This window comes from Empidonax traillii, unplaced genomic scaffold, assembly GCF_003031625.1.
Source record: "Empidonax traillii isolate 1590-97213 ecotype Southwest subspecies unplaced genomic scaffold, ASM303162v1 scaffold38:size1800464, whole genome shotgun sequence".
Taxonomy (NCBI): domain Eukaryota; kingdom Metazoa; phylum Chordata; class Aves; order Passeriformes; family Tyrannidae; genus Empidonax; species Empidonax traillii.
In genome coordinates, this window is record NW_020955231.1 from 234,257 (window position 1) to 250,228 (window position 15,972).

A 15,972-nucleotide genomic window follows, 5' to 3' on the forward strand; every position below is an offset into this window, starting at 1 on the left:
GACAAATGAAAGCATTTGTGCTATTGTAATGAAATTAGGCAAACAGAACAGGCTTGACAGCTCTGGGTTCCCCTTGTCAAACTGCATTTGTAATTCTAGCCTTGCATTCATGTGAGGCTGTGAATGGCACTGTTTCCCTCTTGATATGGTGGGCCTGGGCCCCTGAATGACCAGTTTAATTCAGAGGGCATTAGCTTTGAAGAGTATATTTTACAGACATACTGAAAAGGATTGCAGTTAATTCACACTTCTCCTTCATTGGCTTGAATAGCCTCGATTTTCAGCTCACATTTACTTCTATCATATGAAAAGCTTTTGATATTGCTCATTATAATGAAGTATTGATTTCAGACATACATACAAAGCTTGCTTCTACATATCCCCTTGGTATGTATGCTGTGTTTTGCAATCCCTGCATCCTTGTCAAATAGTCTACAATATTTATGTGTTCTGGAAAGTAGGATGTAAGCTTTGAGCTCCTCGGCTTCCCCCTAGCTGGCAGAATCCTGTTCTCTTCATCTATAAAGAGCTTAGGTTGGGATAAAGCAATGATATTTTGGGGAACTTGGATGGAATGTCTGGTGGCTACTTTTTGGTGATGTCTTGTTTATAAGTTTAGTGGACATGGCCATCATTATTTTCAGGAAGTAGAACTTGAGCTTGCTCTCATCACCTTAGCTGCTGTGTCAGACTGTATACATGGCCATCTGTTCTCCTTTCAGATCAGAAAATCTCTACAAAGGTGCTACACATTGCACTGTGTTGCAAGGGCTGGTCTAGAAACTTGCAAGAAGAACAAGACCAAAACAACAATAAAAACCCCTTGTAGGGGAGAGATGATAAAGGATTCTTTTCATTTGAAACACTGTACCAGGGCTGTGCAGAGGGGAACATAAGCTCAGGATCATCTAGCTTTGCTTTTTCACAGTTGTTACCCAACACTCATTGCTTGTTATTGCTCTGGGGTTAAATGTCAGACTAAACTTGCTAGTTTAGAGGTAGTCAGGGTGTGTCTTCCATTGCAGGTGCCGGGTGGCATATGCTCCAGTCAGTCTGGAGAATTCAGAGTTGGAAAAAACATTCTCCTCCTCCCTTCATCGGCCGTAGAGCTGCTGTAATTGTAGTTTTGCTGAGCACCTAGAACCAGTATGCATGTACTGTCCTGTGCCTCTTACCTAGCTGACTCTATGTAAAGCACATTCAAGCTCTGCAGATTTTTAGAGGAACAATTTAATGATGTTCTGTTTACTAGATTTGTTAATCTCTAAATTAACCAGCAGGTAATCACAGGACTAACTCGAAGGAATTTCTCCTTTCCCTGTGATCCTACATTTTGACTTTGCTGAGATTAAGCCAGTACTTATTCCAGGAATTAAATGTTTCTGCAAATCTGAAGAGTATGGCCACTCAGTACTTTTAGTTTGTTTTTAAAAGGCAAGTACAATTTTGTCCTTTTTACTTGTAACTTATTCATCCTGACTTGCTGAGGCAGACTGCAGGGGCTTCTCTCCCTCAGGTGAAAAGACAAAATGTTTTGGTGTTAGGTGAACAGAGTAAAGTGCATATCATGTAGGCCAGAATGGCAGTGATTGCAGAATGTGGGTCTGAGGATGAGCCAGGATGCACTTTCTGGTACCTCAGTTTTCTGTGACATAAAGTTGTTGAGCCCCAAGGCAGGAGTCCTGAAGAGCTGGATTTTTGCTCCGTTACAGTGTTATTTTTGTCTTTTTCTCACCTTAAAAAAAGAGAATGCCTGTTCATTTTGCAGTTCAATATGTAAAGCAGGGAATGTAATAGCACATGCTTGAAGCATTGCTCTTGTCTGAGCTCGTCTGCATTGGAGAGGTGCGTGGGATACAACTGAGACAGCCTTTCTGAAGGCTGGGCGTCAAAGGCCAACAGCTGCTGCATAAGAGGAGTCCGGGTCATGTGGTTTGGGTTGCAGTTGCCTGTCCTCGGGACAAATGATGTTGAAATAACTTGTCATAAACAATTTTTTCTCGTTCATTTACTCTGATTCGGAACGCATAGCCGATCCTGATAAGAGTCATTCAGGAGTGAAGAGTTGAACTGCCAGAGAAAGCAGCTTATGTGAGCGTTTTAGATCAGGAATGTGCCAACAGTGTGCTAACAATAAGAAAACTCTTCCGAAGGGGACCTGCTCCTGTTCTTCAGGAGAAAGGGGATGCCGGAGGTCTGATGCAGCTTGTTTGCTGAAGTGCCTGAACGGCTAGATGGGATTGCTGAAATGGGAGTTAGGTGCTCAAACACGAATTAGTTGTTTAAATATCTTTATAGACTTGTGTGTCTAAGTGCAAATAATCCATAGGACGAATGAGAAAGCACTGTGGTCTCAAAGAAATTCTGTCCTCATTAAAATAGCCAGCCTGAAGAGTTGGCTTTCTGATATGCTACTTAATATACTCTTTCCCTTCTTCTTAATCTCCATGCTCTGCTTTGGGCTAGCTGAGCATTTTTGGGTGTAGTGGACTCTGTTTGCTTCCCTGAAATTTTGTTGAAGGGACCTGTGTGAAAATGGGAAGTGCTTTCTAGCTGCTCCCCAAAGCAGATTAGGCTCTTAATGTAAGGCTAAATCATGTTTTAATTTGAGTAGATTGCAAAGGAGGGCAGCTTGTATAGCAGTACCTTGTAAAATTTTGTTCTCCTTCTTCTTGTAATAACCTTGGCTGAAATCATTCTTGCAGGGCTGGTGGGTTTTCAGGTGGGTTTTTTGATTGGTTGGGTTTTTTCCCCTGAGTTGAAAGTGGTTACCTAAGCAGAGAACCATCCCATATTTTCTAGTTCAAGTGCTGAGCAATGTCTCCTGCTAGAAAAGAAAACACACTTGGAGAAACCTCTCTATCGACAATTCTCAGTTCTCTCACTGGTTGTGGTTTCCTCACTTGTAATGCCTGAACCTGAATCTGGCAGAGCAAGAACCAGAGCTGAAAACTCAGAGCTGCCTTTTTGTTTTTTGAATGTTGTTATAAAAGTTTGAGTATGTCCCTCCGAACATTTAATATTTATCTTATATAGCCTTTTTTTATCAAAGGAATTATTAAAGTAATAATTGATTTTACTGCTTTTGCTGACGTTTTTAGATATTTTCAGGAGAGATGGCATTGCTCAAACATTTAGGTGATGGCAAGACTTTCTGTAATATCTCTTTCATGAAGTTTAACTGCTGGACAGAACAATTTCCTTTGAAGACTATGGTCTCTTTTCACAACTCTTTACCAAAGTGTTGTGAAAAGAGTGCTAATCAGTTCTGTGCTCTAAATTAAACTTGAGCTGTGGTAGGAAAGCTAGCATAGAGTGCACCTTGCAGTTGTAGTTATTGGTCCAAAAGAGCTGGCAGGTTGATTCTGGGCACTACCATGTTCCATGTACAGGGCTAAGAAAACCTTTTGGGGAAAGAGCTACTGAACTAACATCACTGAGCTCTACAGGGCTGAGTTAAAAGAAAAGGATTTATCTTTGATTTACTGGCTTCTTCACAAAATTGTTATTTGGTTAAAAACTTCCAGATAGCTTTAGTGCCACTTTCAGAGCTGAACTTTCTTCAGCCAATGAGAGGTAATCTGTTTCAAGACAGGATACAGCAAGAGTAGCTACAGTGTGAGTGGTTTTCTGTGCTTCCAAACTTCCCATGGAAGGAAGCACCACTACCGAGATTAGGTTCTGCTTTGAAAAGGGATCTGCTGACCCCTGTAAGTCCTCAATGCCTGCAGATGCCTCTGGTAAGAAGAGCTCATTGTAGTAATCAAGTGAATACTCCTCAGATGCACGCAATTAGCAGCGTCATTGGTGTTTCACTGAAATCTAGATCTTTCGGACAGTAGTCCTTTAGTGGTAAGTCCTGCACTAAAAATGCTCTCCTCTTTTCTGTTTTTTTTTTCTTTTCAATAACACAGCACCAACTATCTGCTCTAAATAGTTTTACAGCATACACAGTCCATTTCAGTGAGCTTAATGTAAAATGCTGTGTTACCATAAAAGCTGGAATCTCTGAATATCAGGGAAGCTGGCCAGAGTTGCTGTGTAATCAACGGTATGTGCTTAAGTTAAATCCTAATTATGACAAGCCATTTTGCGATCTTCATGGAAACTGGGAATTTCAGCTAGACTGCAGGGGAATCTAATCTTTAACCACATCAAGATTCACAACTTTATTGAAAGTAAAAACCTAAACCTCCCCCTACTCTTGTAAAGAAAATATCTATTTGTTGTCCCCAAAAATGTATTAATGGGTAGTGTGGTCCCCTAATACGTCCTCTGCTAGCAAGTTGGTCTTCAGTGTCTCATTCTACACATGCACTGATGTACATCTGCTGAAGTCCCATTTTTCTTACTAATCAGGTTGCAGCTTTTTCATCCTTGGACTCACTGGTTTGAAGGAGGCTGGAGGAATTGACAGGATTATGGTCCGTTCTATAGAAAGGATCAGTTTTGGGGAAGAAGAATTGGAGTTTTCATCTACAGTAGTCTTACTATATTTAATGTTGTTGAAGGGCTTGTAACCAGACAAGTGTTCTATAAAGCACACTTAAATAAACATTGATGAAAGCGTGTCTTACGATCCTCTGCATGTCCATGAGCTATTGAGAGGTGACACAATTGTAATGTCACACCAGGATATTATCTGACAAATTGGGGGAGTTGTTCTTAAGCCAAAAAGATTGAATCATCACGTTCCTTTTAACCTTTTAATAAGTTAGTGGTGTTGGCCTTATATGAACTGGTGGCTGAAAGGTAAGAGATTGCATCCCTTTTTTTAATTGCAGTTTTGCTTTAGTTAACAGCCCTTTGATGTTCTTCTCTGTGCTCTTAACTATTCAAAACAAAAACCCCTGCATTGTTCTTCCTCCTTTGCATCCTTACCATAATTTGTCACACTTATATTAACATACTTTCTGACAGTCTCTTTACTTTGATACTTAAAACTTTTCAATAAGAACTATGATAAAATGGAATTTCTCTTATCTTAGAATAAGAGTTTTTTTTTCTTTTCCTCAGTAAATTAATTGAATTATGTTGGTAGATAGAAAAGCAGCAGCTTGTCTAAGGATTCAGGAATTATGGTCTTTTTTCCTCCCCTGCCTCAAAGAAGCTCCTATGACACATAAGTGCAATATTTGATTACCGATGGTATAAATGCAAGTTATCCTGTCACATATTACCTATTAGACTTGTTAACTTTTACTAGAAATAAAAAGTAGGTTTCAGTAAGTTGAGCCAAGTGTTGTACTTACATATTTCTAGTCTCAAAATTATTCAGGTTACTTTTCATACATTCTTCTATGCTTGTGTACTGGCTTTGTTGTGGTTCCTTTCACCTGCTTTTTAATGCTTTTTCTCCTGAATCCCCCGCAGGGCTCTTCTTGTCTTGATTCCTTGTGTTTTATTTGGTTGAGTTTGTTTTTGGGCTTAGTTTGTTTTTTTGATTTGTTTGTTTTTTGGGCAGTTTTCCTAGTTATGGTTCTTCTCTTTTGTATTTCTTTTTCATTCCCAAAGTGTCCCTTGATCATCTTGGAAAGTTTAGGAAGCTTGTTAGTTGTTTTTTTCTCCAGCTCAACAGCTCAGTGCATTTGCCTTTTTGTACTGCAGCTTTAGAGGGGATCCTCCTTGTCCAAAGCAGCAAGTAGAGAAGAGTGCCCCTTTTACTTCTTTGGTTGAGAGGCTTATACAGGTATTCTGAGAATAAGACAAAAGAGTATTTAAATTAGTTTATCTTGTGGAGTTTTCCTGTCTTTGCCAAGCAAATATTTGGTATTGCAGAAATGCAGTTTGTATTTGGGCAAAGAGCTGCAAAGGTTCCAACCAACCTGGTGGTTGTTCATTTGTACTTTGCATGTAATTAGCATGGGGCTGTATCTGTAGTTGGATGTTACAGAAATGGCAGGAGGTGGGGCAGAGATAGTTCATGGGATCACACAATTCCAGGAGTAATAGGAAAATGCAGCTGTGTCTCCCAATGAATTAAAGTATAAATTTAGGCAGCAGTGGCCTCTGTAGTATTTACAGAATGTTCCTACAATCAGATTTCAGAAGGCTCCAGTAGACTGTTTTAAAGATCATAAGAAACAGAAATTCACAAGCCATTGCTTTTAAAATATATACATATATATGTGTGTGTTTGTATGTGTATATATTTAAAAGCAGCCCTGACCTTCCCACCAGCCTTCTAAAAGTAAGCTACAGCAGGCCTTTTTCCTCTGAGATGAAACTTGCTGTAGATTCTTAATGAGAAAATTAATCCTAATGAATGAAGTCTAATGTCTCTTTAAAATTCTTTTTATTTTACAGAGCTTTCTGAAATTGAACCCAATGTCTTTCTTCGGCCTTTTCTGGAAGTCATCCGTTCTGAAGACACTACAGGTCCCATAACTGGATTGGCTCTCACCTCTGTGAATAAGTTCCTCTCATATGCACTAATAGGTATGTTATGTGACTTCCTGGGATTTACCAAAATGCCAGCCAAATGTATCTCTGTGAGCCGTGTCTTTGGCCAGGATACATGCTCTCCGTGTGGAGATCGGGGGAATAGGAAAATTGTCATTAACACTGGGGAAATAGGCATCTGCAGTTTCTTAATATCGTACTGGCTGATCTTTCGTGTTGCTACAGAATGTCTGGAGATGGAGCCAAAGCTTCTAGTCTGCCCTGACTGCTGTGTGTGCTTATGGCCTGCTGCAGGACTGGGGTGGGCACCAGCTGCTTTTTAATGCCATCCGAGCAAAAGGCCCAGGGAGGGGACAATACCAGCTTGGATTACAATGTTGTAACATACAGAAACACAGTAGGATTTATTTAGTTTTGTGGACTAATATTTCTGCTCTAGAGTGAGGATGTTTTTTTGCCCAGTCCCAGACCTTATCCAGTGGTGTCCCAGTACTCTTCACTTGCCACAGTTTTGCTGCTGCCCAGACTTTCAAATTTGCACATTCTCCTTTGTATCTGTGAAAAGCTAATAATGTGCATGTGGTCAGTTCCCATGGCTCAGCTGGCTTGTAACTCATTAGCTGGCTCTCTGTCTGCCATCAGTGTGTCACCCTGTCCTTAGTGGTGCTCGATTTTTCTCTGTAAGTTCTGTCCATACTTTCTGATCATACCTGTGTGAATTACAAAACTTACCTATGTTTGTTTAAACGTAGTCTCATTTGAAGAAAATCATTTTACCAGTATTCCTTCACCCCAAGTTGAGATTTCTCACTTCTTTTTCTCCCTTACATTGTAAGTGAACACTATTGAATTTTTGGTACTGTTGTTTTAAGTATTTCACTGTTTGGAGTTAGCATGAAGGAAGTTAGAGAAAGAAAGGGCTTTATGTAGGTGCAAACCACTTTTGTGGGATAGACACAGAATTAAAATAAGCAAAAATGGAGACTTGCAGGAAAAAAAATTTTAAGAGTTGGGTGAAAATTCAGTGTATTTAGACATCAATTATTGGGTGGCATTTGATATAATTAAGTGGCAAAAATATAACTAGAATGATGCAATATTGACATAACTTCCTAGGACAATGAAGAAATCTTGACAAATAAGCCTGTAAAACGTGTGCCTCCGAAGGATTAAGCAATCATGCAAAATATATGACTTTTCATCATTAGAAGGAGGGACGGACTCTTCGTCTGGGCTTTTATGATCTATGTGGAATCAGAACATCCAGCTTGTATCACATGTCCAGGCAAATGTCTGCACAGGCAACAGTCTATAAATACTTGATTTGAGGCAGAAACAGGAAAAAATGTGGTTGAGAACTTGTAGCCTTTCTCTAGCTACTTGTTGTTTAGAATATTAATTGGGTCACTCTAGCGAGGGCGCATCCCTGTAACTGCTGCTGACTGTGTGTCTTTGTAGCACACAGAGGAAAAGACTCTCTGCCTGGCTTTTTTTGTGGAACAGAACCTGTAATCTGAGACCTTCGTTGTTGCTTCAGGTGACATTCAGAGCAGCCTTGTCCTTTGTGCTGCTCCAGATACCAGTGAGGTTGGGATTAGTGGTGCTGACTGAACATCTGGCTAGGGTTGTGTTGTTAAATTAAAGCTTTTTGGTCTTATAATTTCTTTTTGTAATATGAGACTAAAGGTAGTCCAGAGACTGTTTGCCTAAAGATAGTAAAAGCTTAAAACTGGTTTTAATATACAAATCTGTTTCAAACTATATGGAACAAGAGAGGATGCTGGCACAACCGCAGTGGGGAAATTGCAGTGTGGCAGATATTCGTGGTACGTTTTGGGGCTGTATGACTGACAGGTGAAACAGCACTTTTTAAAAAAGTGACATTAGCTCTGTCTGTTTTGTGAGTGATTGGCTTTTGCTGTACATGCTGGGTCAAAAAACAGGTTCAGTGAAAGGGCCATACTCCTCTGATAAATATCTGTGTTTAAAATGGCTTTCTTTTCCCATTTCCAAAGTATTTAATTGCTAATCCTTGTGCAGTCTCATTGTTTTTCTTATTCTGTCACTCATCAGCAGGTGGTTATCTGTCTCCTTTTTAGGCCAGTACTGCTGAAGGGTATGTTTTAAAACCAGTTAGAAAAGAGTAATTCCTGAGGAGGCTTTGAGACTTCTGATCTCTAGTAGTCTGAATTGCAAATTCAGTAATGGTACAGTGTGCAATCACAGCTCAGTCAGATAAAATTACTTGATATCCACCGTGCTTGTGTTTTTGTAGGAATAGTTACCCTTACAGTGATTATCCTCTGCTCTAAGTACTGCTTCTACAGGAGTTTTAGTTAAAATTGCATAGTAACTTTTAAAGTACTAGAAAACGGTGTGACGATACTAAACTCCAATTGATTTTTATCCCTCAGATTAGTTATTTCCTTGCTCAGCAGTTTTGCAGTAGCTAGTGAGCTGTCAGCCTATGAGTTCAAACCTTAGCTATTGGAAGACTAGTGACTAAATTTCAGAACTGGGGTTTTCTGTATTTTCCCAGAAATGGTGTGTGCTCTTTTTCTTATCACAGTGTGTCCGCAGCAACTTCTGGCTCCATTTCTAAAGTTAGCTTTCTCTGATGTTCCTGAAAACTATGTAAGTAAGTAGCTGTTGCTCAGCTTCCAGTGAGATGATTTGATGTTTAGGAACTTTAAAGCTTGTTCTCCTGTCTACCTTCTCTGTCTCCTTGGTGATTTATTTTAGTTCCATTAAAGGTAATACTGAACAGCTTCTGGCTTTCCTGGAGCCTGGATTTTCTGATTTCTGCTTGTTCTTTTGCCCACCTGTTGTAAGACTGCACCCCGTATAAAATGGTATATATCTAGAAGGGGTCTCTAGATCTTTGCATTGTAGGTGGCAATTTTGAAGCTGGTATTTTGCTCACATAAATTTCTTTTTGTTAGTGATTCTGAGCAGGCATCGACATATCTTTCTGTACTGTTTTCTCACAAGGGAACAAAGAAGCGGGTTGATTTTTTTCTGTATCTTGTTTCTGCAAAGTAGAAGTATCTGTGCTTTTAATTGAACTCAAGAGGCTTTATAAATTGACCTGAATTTTCAGTGCTGTTGCAGGGAGCCAGAACTGAAGTAGTCAGGCGTGATGTGTGTTGGGAGAGAGGTGTTGAAGGTAGGGGCTAGGACAGTGAAGCAGTACTCACAGATCTGTTAAAGAAGCATATGTGCAACTTGCTTGCATTTCCTTTTCACACACTGTTTATCCATAACTACGACTAAATGTATCCCTAAGCTTAGAGCAACTCACAACTTCTAGAAGAGGTGACAGTGAAGTGAATCTGTGTGTCCTGTCTATGGGAGCCTTTTCTGCAGCAAGTGGCTTTTTCCTCTTCATTCCCACTTGGCTGCTCTCCAAGTTGTTGAGATTGGTTAAGAGTAATGCTAACATGGGTACTGGCATTGTAACACTGCTGGTCTTTGCCTAATTTAATTGAGGCGATTCAGAATGGTCCTACATCAAGCATCGGTGGTTTAAGCTATTATTTACTTTTATGAATAAGAGTGCATGAGACACCAACATATGACTGATTTTACTGCCTCTGGTAGAAAAGGGGTAGCTTCTAGCAGCATTATAAGCCATTGTTGAAGGAACACAGAGAACTGCCTTTGACAGCCAGTGCTGTCCCCATATCAGAGTTTGGTATCCTGTTGGGCGGTGCTGCTGAACCAGGTAAAAAATGACCAACTGGTCTTAGACCAGACTCCTTGATAGATCGCTGGGGTTTGCCTGGCAAACCAGGAGAGGAATTTACTCTCAACTATGCAAGATGTGTGTGTGAACTGTGTCAAAAGTAGGCAAGCTCTGCTCTTAATAGAGATTTGTAAGAGATGGTGAAGTGCTGTTCCTATGCAGATTTATGGGATTCTGAAGTGCACTGATGCCAATTAAGTTTTATGCTGCTATTAGAAGTTTCTTATCCTGCAGCCCCTCAGACTCCCCACAGCATGGTGGAGGACGCTGTCTTTTGACTACAATAAGGGCAGCTTTCTTTAATGACTAGGGCTTAGCCCTTCCTAGGTGTGAATGTCACTGGAGTCAAAGATGGAGTCTGCAAAGCTTCTCTGCAAAGTATACAAGGTCTTGCTTGGTTCCTCTGTTAGCTTTATTCTTGCTGGAGTTCAAGAGGCCCCACTGCCAATTAATGAGGTATTAACCAGTGTTTAGGTTGTCTCCTTTCTTGCCTAATGACTGTTTAGGTTGGAGGGTATCAAGATTCTTGTCCAGTGCCATATTTTTAAGTGAGAATGAAATCAAAGGCAGAGGCAGCTTTTCTGAAGCCACTGTAATGTAGCACAAGATACAGTTACTAACAACAGTCTCATCCTAAATATTCTCTCAACTGCACCATTGTTTGTAGCTACAAAAGACTGAAATGGAGAGAAGGAGCCTTGATGAGTGATTGAAGCGGGAGGCCTGCGACTCTGGTATCTCATCTGTGAATCTGTCTGTCTGCTGTTTTCTCTGGGGAAAGCTACTGGTCCATTCCTTCCCAGCTCCTATTCCTTGGAAGGGATGTAGAACAAGAAACAATTTTCCCTTCTCAATCTAGTGGAACCTGTTGGGCATTTTTTCCTCATGAGAGTAAATTTTAAGTTCCCTCTGTTTAAGGGCTGTTTTTTCTTCATTCCCAAGGAGGAACTGAATGCATTTAACAGCTGATTGTGGTATAGATTAGGGAAAACAGGACGCAGTCTTAGACGTTAATCTCTAATAACGTACAGAAACAGTAACAACCGAATTGTAATTATTTTCTTTGTTAGGTTACATTTTTTTGCAAATGTAGAAAAACTTGATAATGTCTTTCTGAAAGCTCCCAGTTATAAAACCTTTCTGCTAGAGGGAGATGAGTTTTGCTCTTGTAGGGTCAACTCACTGCAAGTTACACAAATTAAGGAAGCAGAAGGCCACACAGTATCTCTGTGTAGATGTCTCCCCACAGAGGTGGTAGGCTGTAGGTGGCTGTTCCCTGACATGTATTTTTATTCTGTTATTCAGATCCCAGCCATGAGGGCACAGCGGAGGGGATGGAGAACATGGCAGATGCTGTCACTCACGCCCGATTTGTGGGCACAGATCATGCGAGCGATGAGGTTGTCTTGATGAAAATCCTACAGGTAAGTGGAGAGAAAGGGTAATTACCATAATGGTTGCTGCCTGTTGTGGAACATATCCTGTTACATGGAGATGAAGAGGAGGGAGCAGTGTTTTGACTGCAGGAGCTTAGTGACAGACTTTATTTTTAAACAGATGGCTCATATACCTGTGGTAAAAGCTTTTCCAAATGAAAATAATTAAAAGCTTCAAGTAAATTATTTTAAAATTAGGGGCTTGATAATGTGGTAGTGTTGGTAATCCTACCTTGTTCGTGATCTGTGTTAGTGGGGAATAAATTAGGCATATGGAGTTCTCAAACTTATTTTTGAGAAAAAAATCTTTGTAGAGACAAACCTATGGACTGTACACCTCTTTTGTCTGTGTACTTTTGAGCAGATACATAGTTCCTCAATTTAGATATTGGGTAGTATGCAGCACATCAGGCCTCTTGTAGAAGTGGGTCGGGAGATCATTCTTGTCTCCTAAAGGACTTGTGCACAGCATTCAGTTTGAGATGAGTCCTGGAGAACCCTTAGGTTTTCTGCTCGCGGCGGTCTTCCTTGAGATAACCAACCTTCTCTTGGAAATGTCATTCGTTCACCTCCTCATGCAAGTGTCATTGTACTGTGGTACATTCGGGTGCTGTTCTTTGCAGGTGTTGAGGACCTTGTTGCTCACTCCAGTGGGAGCCCACCTCACCAATGAATCCGTGTGCGAGATCATGCAGTCCTGTTTCCGCATATGCTTTGAAATGAGACTCAGCGGTAGGTTTGCTCATGCTTCTACACCTAAGAAATGATCAGGTTTCCTCAGCATTCACTAGTTCTGTTGTAGAAGATGCATCCACAGAAAGCTGCTGAGCCTTATATTATTGTGTCTTTCTACAACTTCATGGAAAATTTGTAAGGCGCTCACAGTACAACTTTGGGCTGCTCTTTTCCCCAGCTGTGTGGCGCCACCGTGTGATGCCGTGACCATCTGCAGCAATGCGGTGTTGGAGCTGGTTTTAATAAATTTGCCGTAATCTCTGTAAACAAGACTCGGAGGGGAGTCTGCTTGAAGAAGCCTCTTGATAATATCACACTGAGTAATGACACCTGTGTTATTTGTTTTTGTCTTCGCAGAGTTATTGAGAAAATCTGCAGAGCACACTCTGGTCGACATGGTGCAGCTGCTCTTCACAAGGTAAACCTGCTTGTGTTTGCCTCAGCATTGCCAAGATGGCCCTCTAAGGACAGAAGGATTCCACACTTCCACTTAAGGGCCCTCAGAAAAATCATCCAAAATGGTCATTATTTAGAGGTGGAAGGGGATGAAGGATTTGGCACTTTTCTCTTGGGGTGACCCTGTCAGACTGCAGGGACACACAGAGGTAGAGAAGGTTGCCTGGTTTGAGGTGTCCTTTGAGGAGAGATGGACAGCCAAGTAATGAAGAGCTTTAGGATAGAGAACCAGTTTGAGGACAGAGAATGCAAACTTCACTGAAAAAAAGTGCTCTAAAAAATATAGCTCTCTTCAGCAGAGAGAATAGAAGTGGTGTTGAACAGCCACATGTTATGTCAAGCTGAGAGCTTTGACCTCACATATCAAAGAGAATTTTAAACTCTTGAAATCGTGCATCCCAACGGTCTGTCCTTTTCAGCACCCTTCAAGTCATTAAGATTCCTTTTTTTAAGCTCAAGTAGGTTATTTAGCTTCAAAACTGTTTCTCCAAATAGTGAAGCAATCATAGACTTCCTCTGGGTATTGTAAAAAGGAAATGTGCAGATGCAGAAATACTTCTAGGAGAAAAGGATTGTAGTAAAACTGGCAGCTTCTCAAACGGAGTCGTATCATGTTTTTTCCCATTGTCACGCTCGATTCCAATGGGATCTCAGGTTTTTTTCTCCTCTGTGCACCCTGTGTCATGCAGTGCACTGGATGAATGCAGAGTCAGAATCAATTTCATCAGAGGAGAGACCACATTACTTTTTCTCAAAATACATACGTGAATTTTACTTGGTGCTTATTCATTACTTACTTTGTATCCTTTCCTCTGTCCTTCTTGGTAAGTCTTGGAGACACCACCACTATCTGTGCCTGTGGACAGGGATAGAGAAGCAAGGCAGAGGCAGCAACTGCAGGGGTGGTTTGGTCATCTTGCTTTCCAGAAAAAGAAACAGCCAAAGCTGTGCTCTAAGGCTTTTTTCCCCCTCAGCAAGTAAAGATAGAATTGTAGAAAAGGAACAGAAGGGAGAGCAGAGTGTGTGGAGTTGTAGAGCTGTAAGAGTTGTCACTTGGTCACACATTTGAGGGCAGTCTGCATCATTCTGAGGAGGGAACTGCTTATCTCAGAGCATTCAGCTTAAACTTATATCCACTGTGCACCACAGTTGTGTTTATATGATGCAGAACAGAAGACAACTACTGGGGTTTCTACAAACTCAAAGAAAATAATTTCCATGACTAATAATAATATGTACACTGCAAAAGTATGTATGACACTGGCTCAGCAGTTGTTTGTAGCAGCATCAGGGAAACCTATTTTGAACAAATGTAATTAGACCACTGCTGAAAACATACACCGAAGGAAAATAAACTGTACTTACATGACATGAAAACCAGTATAGAAAAACTGCCATTAGTAGTAATAGCATGCAAAGCACCTCTCATCTAGACTTGTGTGAGTTTTTTTACCCTCAGCAGTTTTTATTGGGGAAACAAATTAGGAGCATCTCTTTTTGTGGAGAAGACCTAATTTTGGTTTTCTAGTGTCTGCTGGAAAGACCAGCCTGTTTCTTTCCCCTTCTTGTTAACCCAAGTAAACTTACATATTTTGGCTTGTTCTTTATATTTCAGGTTGCCTCAGTTTAAAGAAGAGCCTAAAAGTTACATGGGAACAAACATGAAGAAGGTAAGACTCAGCACTGTGTTGACTGTTCTGCTCATGTCTTGGGCTTGTGCTCATCTCTATATTGTTTGTTTTCACACTTGTATTTCTTTGTTCCTGCAAGTCCCTAGTTCACTGAAAAGGCATGTTTAACTGCATAAATGGACATAGCTTCATTAATTCTGTAGGATTAAGCCCAGTAGCAAATCTTGTTAATGATATTGCTACCTAAGTGAGACAGTCTGGATTCTGGGAACAGCCATCAGCTGCTCTGGGCTAGAAAACCCCAGCAAATTATGGGACCTAATGGTGACATTGTCTGGTTATTTGCTGTCTTCTGCTCTCTCTCCAGCTTCTTTCTCTTCATTCTTCATTCACTGCAGATCTAATACTGAGCTCTCAGGATATATTTGTCCAGTTCCTTGTGTATAGAAAGAAAACTTTTTGAGGCTGGTGAAACAGCATGGAAGCATTATGAAATTGGGCTATTGCAGAAAAAGCTTTGGTGGATTGCACTACATTGTGTAGTGAAAACCTTAGTTCACATGGTCAGTGTCATCTATTAGCAGCCAAATCAAAGTAGACTCTCTTTTTTATCTTCCTTTCCCTAAATGCGCTATTTTCTGAGGTTATAATGCCACAGTCTTACTCAATACAGTGAGGTTTTTAGCAGCTGGATTCAGTATTTCAAATACCATGATGTGACCTTATATGATTATTAATGTAATAATTTCTCAGGTGGAGGGAGGTCCTCTTGAGGAACCTCCATATCTACTTCTATATTCTTTATCCTCCATATGAAGAATGTCAGTAAAGGTAAAGGATTCTACTATTGAGAGCAACAGGGTGGGAAGAAGAGTGCTAGAGAAGAAATAACTGTCTGAACTTAATGCTGAATATACTTTTTATAACTCTCACTCTGTTTTTATTTTAATGAGTGGAGAAAAGGGGCAACATAGGTAAATGTACATTTTAGAGCCAGTACAGCAGTGTTTTGAGAGATTGAATTCTTGGCTGTAGGAATCTGAAACTCGCCTGGGGCTTTACTTCTCGTATAGTAACCTAATGACTGCTTGTTTTCCCTTGCTGTGGGAGAACGGTCACAAGATTTGTGATGATGGTAGGCTGGCCTAAGGAAAGCTAAAAGAAATCAGGCTAATGCACTGCAGGTATTAGACTTTGTCAAGGTCTGTGCACAGGTGTAAAGGGAAGGCGACTGCATCTAGGAAGGCTACGCTACTCTTACCGAGCGATGGCTGCTCCCAGCTCGGTTAAGTGATGCTCTGTTGTGTCTTGTGCAGTTCCTTGTACTGTCTCTTTGCTGTGCATGCCAGGAGTCTGCCCTGCAGCCTTGCACTCTGCCAGGTTATTCTTCTCTTTGGGTTTATTTTGCTTTGTTTAAACCATGCATTTGCCTATCTTTCACAGATTTCTTCATGTCTCCTCAACAAACTGGAGCTAAGTAGTGGGGAACAGCCCAAAGCCCTGAACCAATTAGAGAGGGTATTGCTCTTTAAGAACCTGAAGGTCTCTCTCTCCCTTCTCCCTTCTT

General features: G+C 40.7%; 1 protein-coding gene across 5 annotated transcripts in view; it reads left to right on the forward strand.

Annotated features, from left to right (window-relative positions):
- The window catches only part of GBF1 (golgi brefeldin A resistant guanine nucleotide exchange factor 1), a 107,207-nt gene that overhangs the window by 56,227 nt on the left and 35,008 nt on the right, over positions 1-15,972 (forward strand). For 3 of the 5 annotated variants that reach the window (XM_027878056.1, XM_027878054.1, XM_027878055.1), the window contains exons 4-8: positions 6,307-6,438; positions 11,453-11,571; positions 12,207-12,315; positions 12,676-12,736; positions 14,390-14,444. In XM_027878056.1, coding sequence (XP_027733857.1) covers positions 6,307-6,438; positions 11,453-11,571; positions 12,207-12,315; positions 12,676-12,736; positions 14,390-14,444 — 476 coding nt within the window. Of the gene's footprint in view, positions 1-6,306; positions 6,439-11,452; positions 11,572-12,206; positions 12,316-12,675; positions 12,737-14,389; positions 14,445-15,848; positions 15,948-15,972 lie in introns of all 5 variants that reach the window. The other 2 variants (XM_027878052.1, XM_027878053.1) reach the window with 2 other exon arrangements.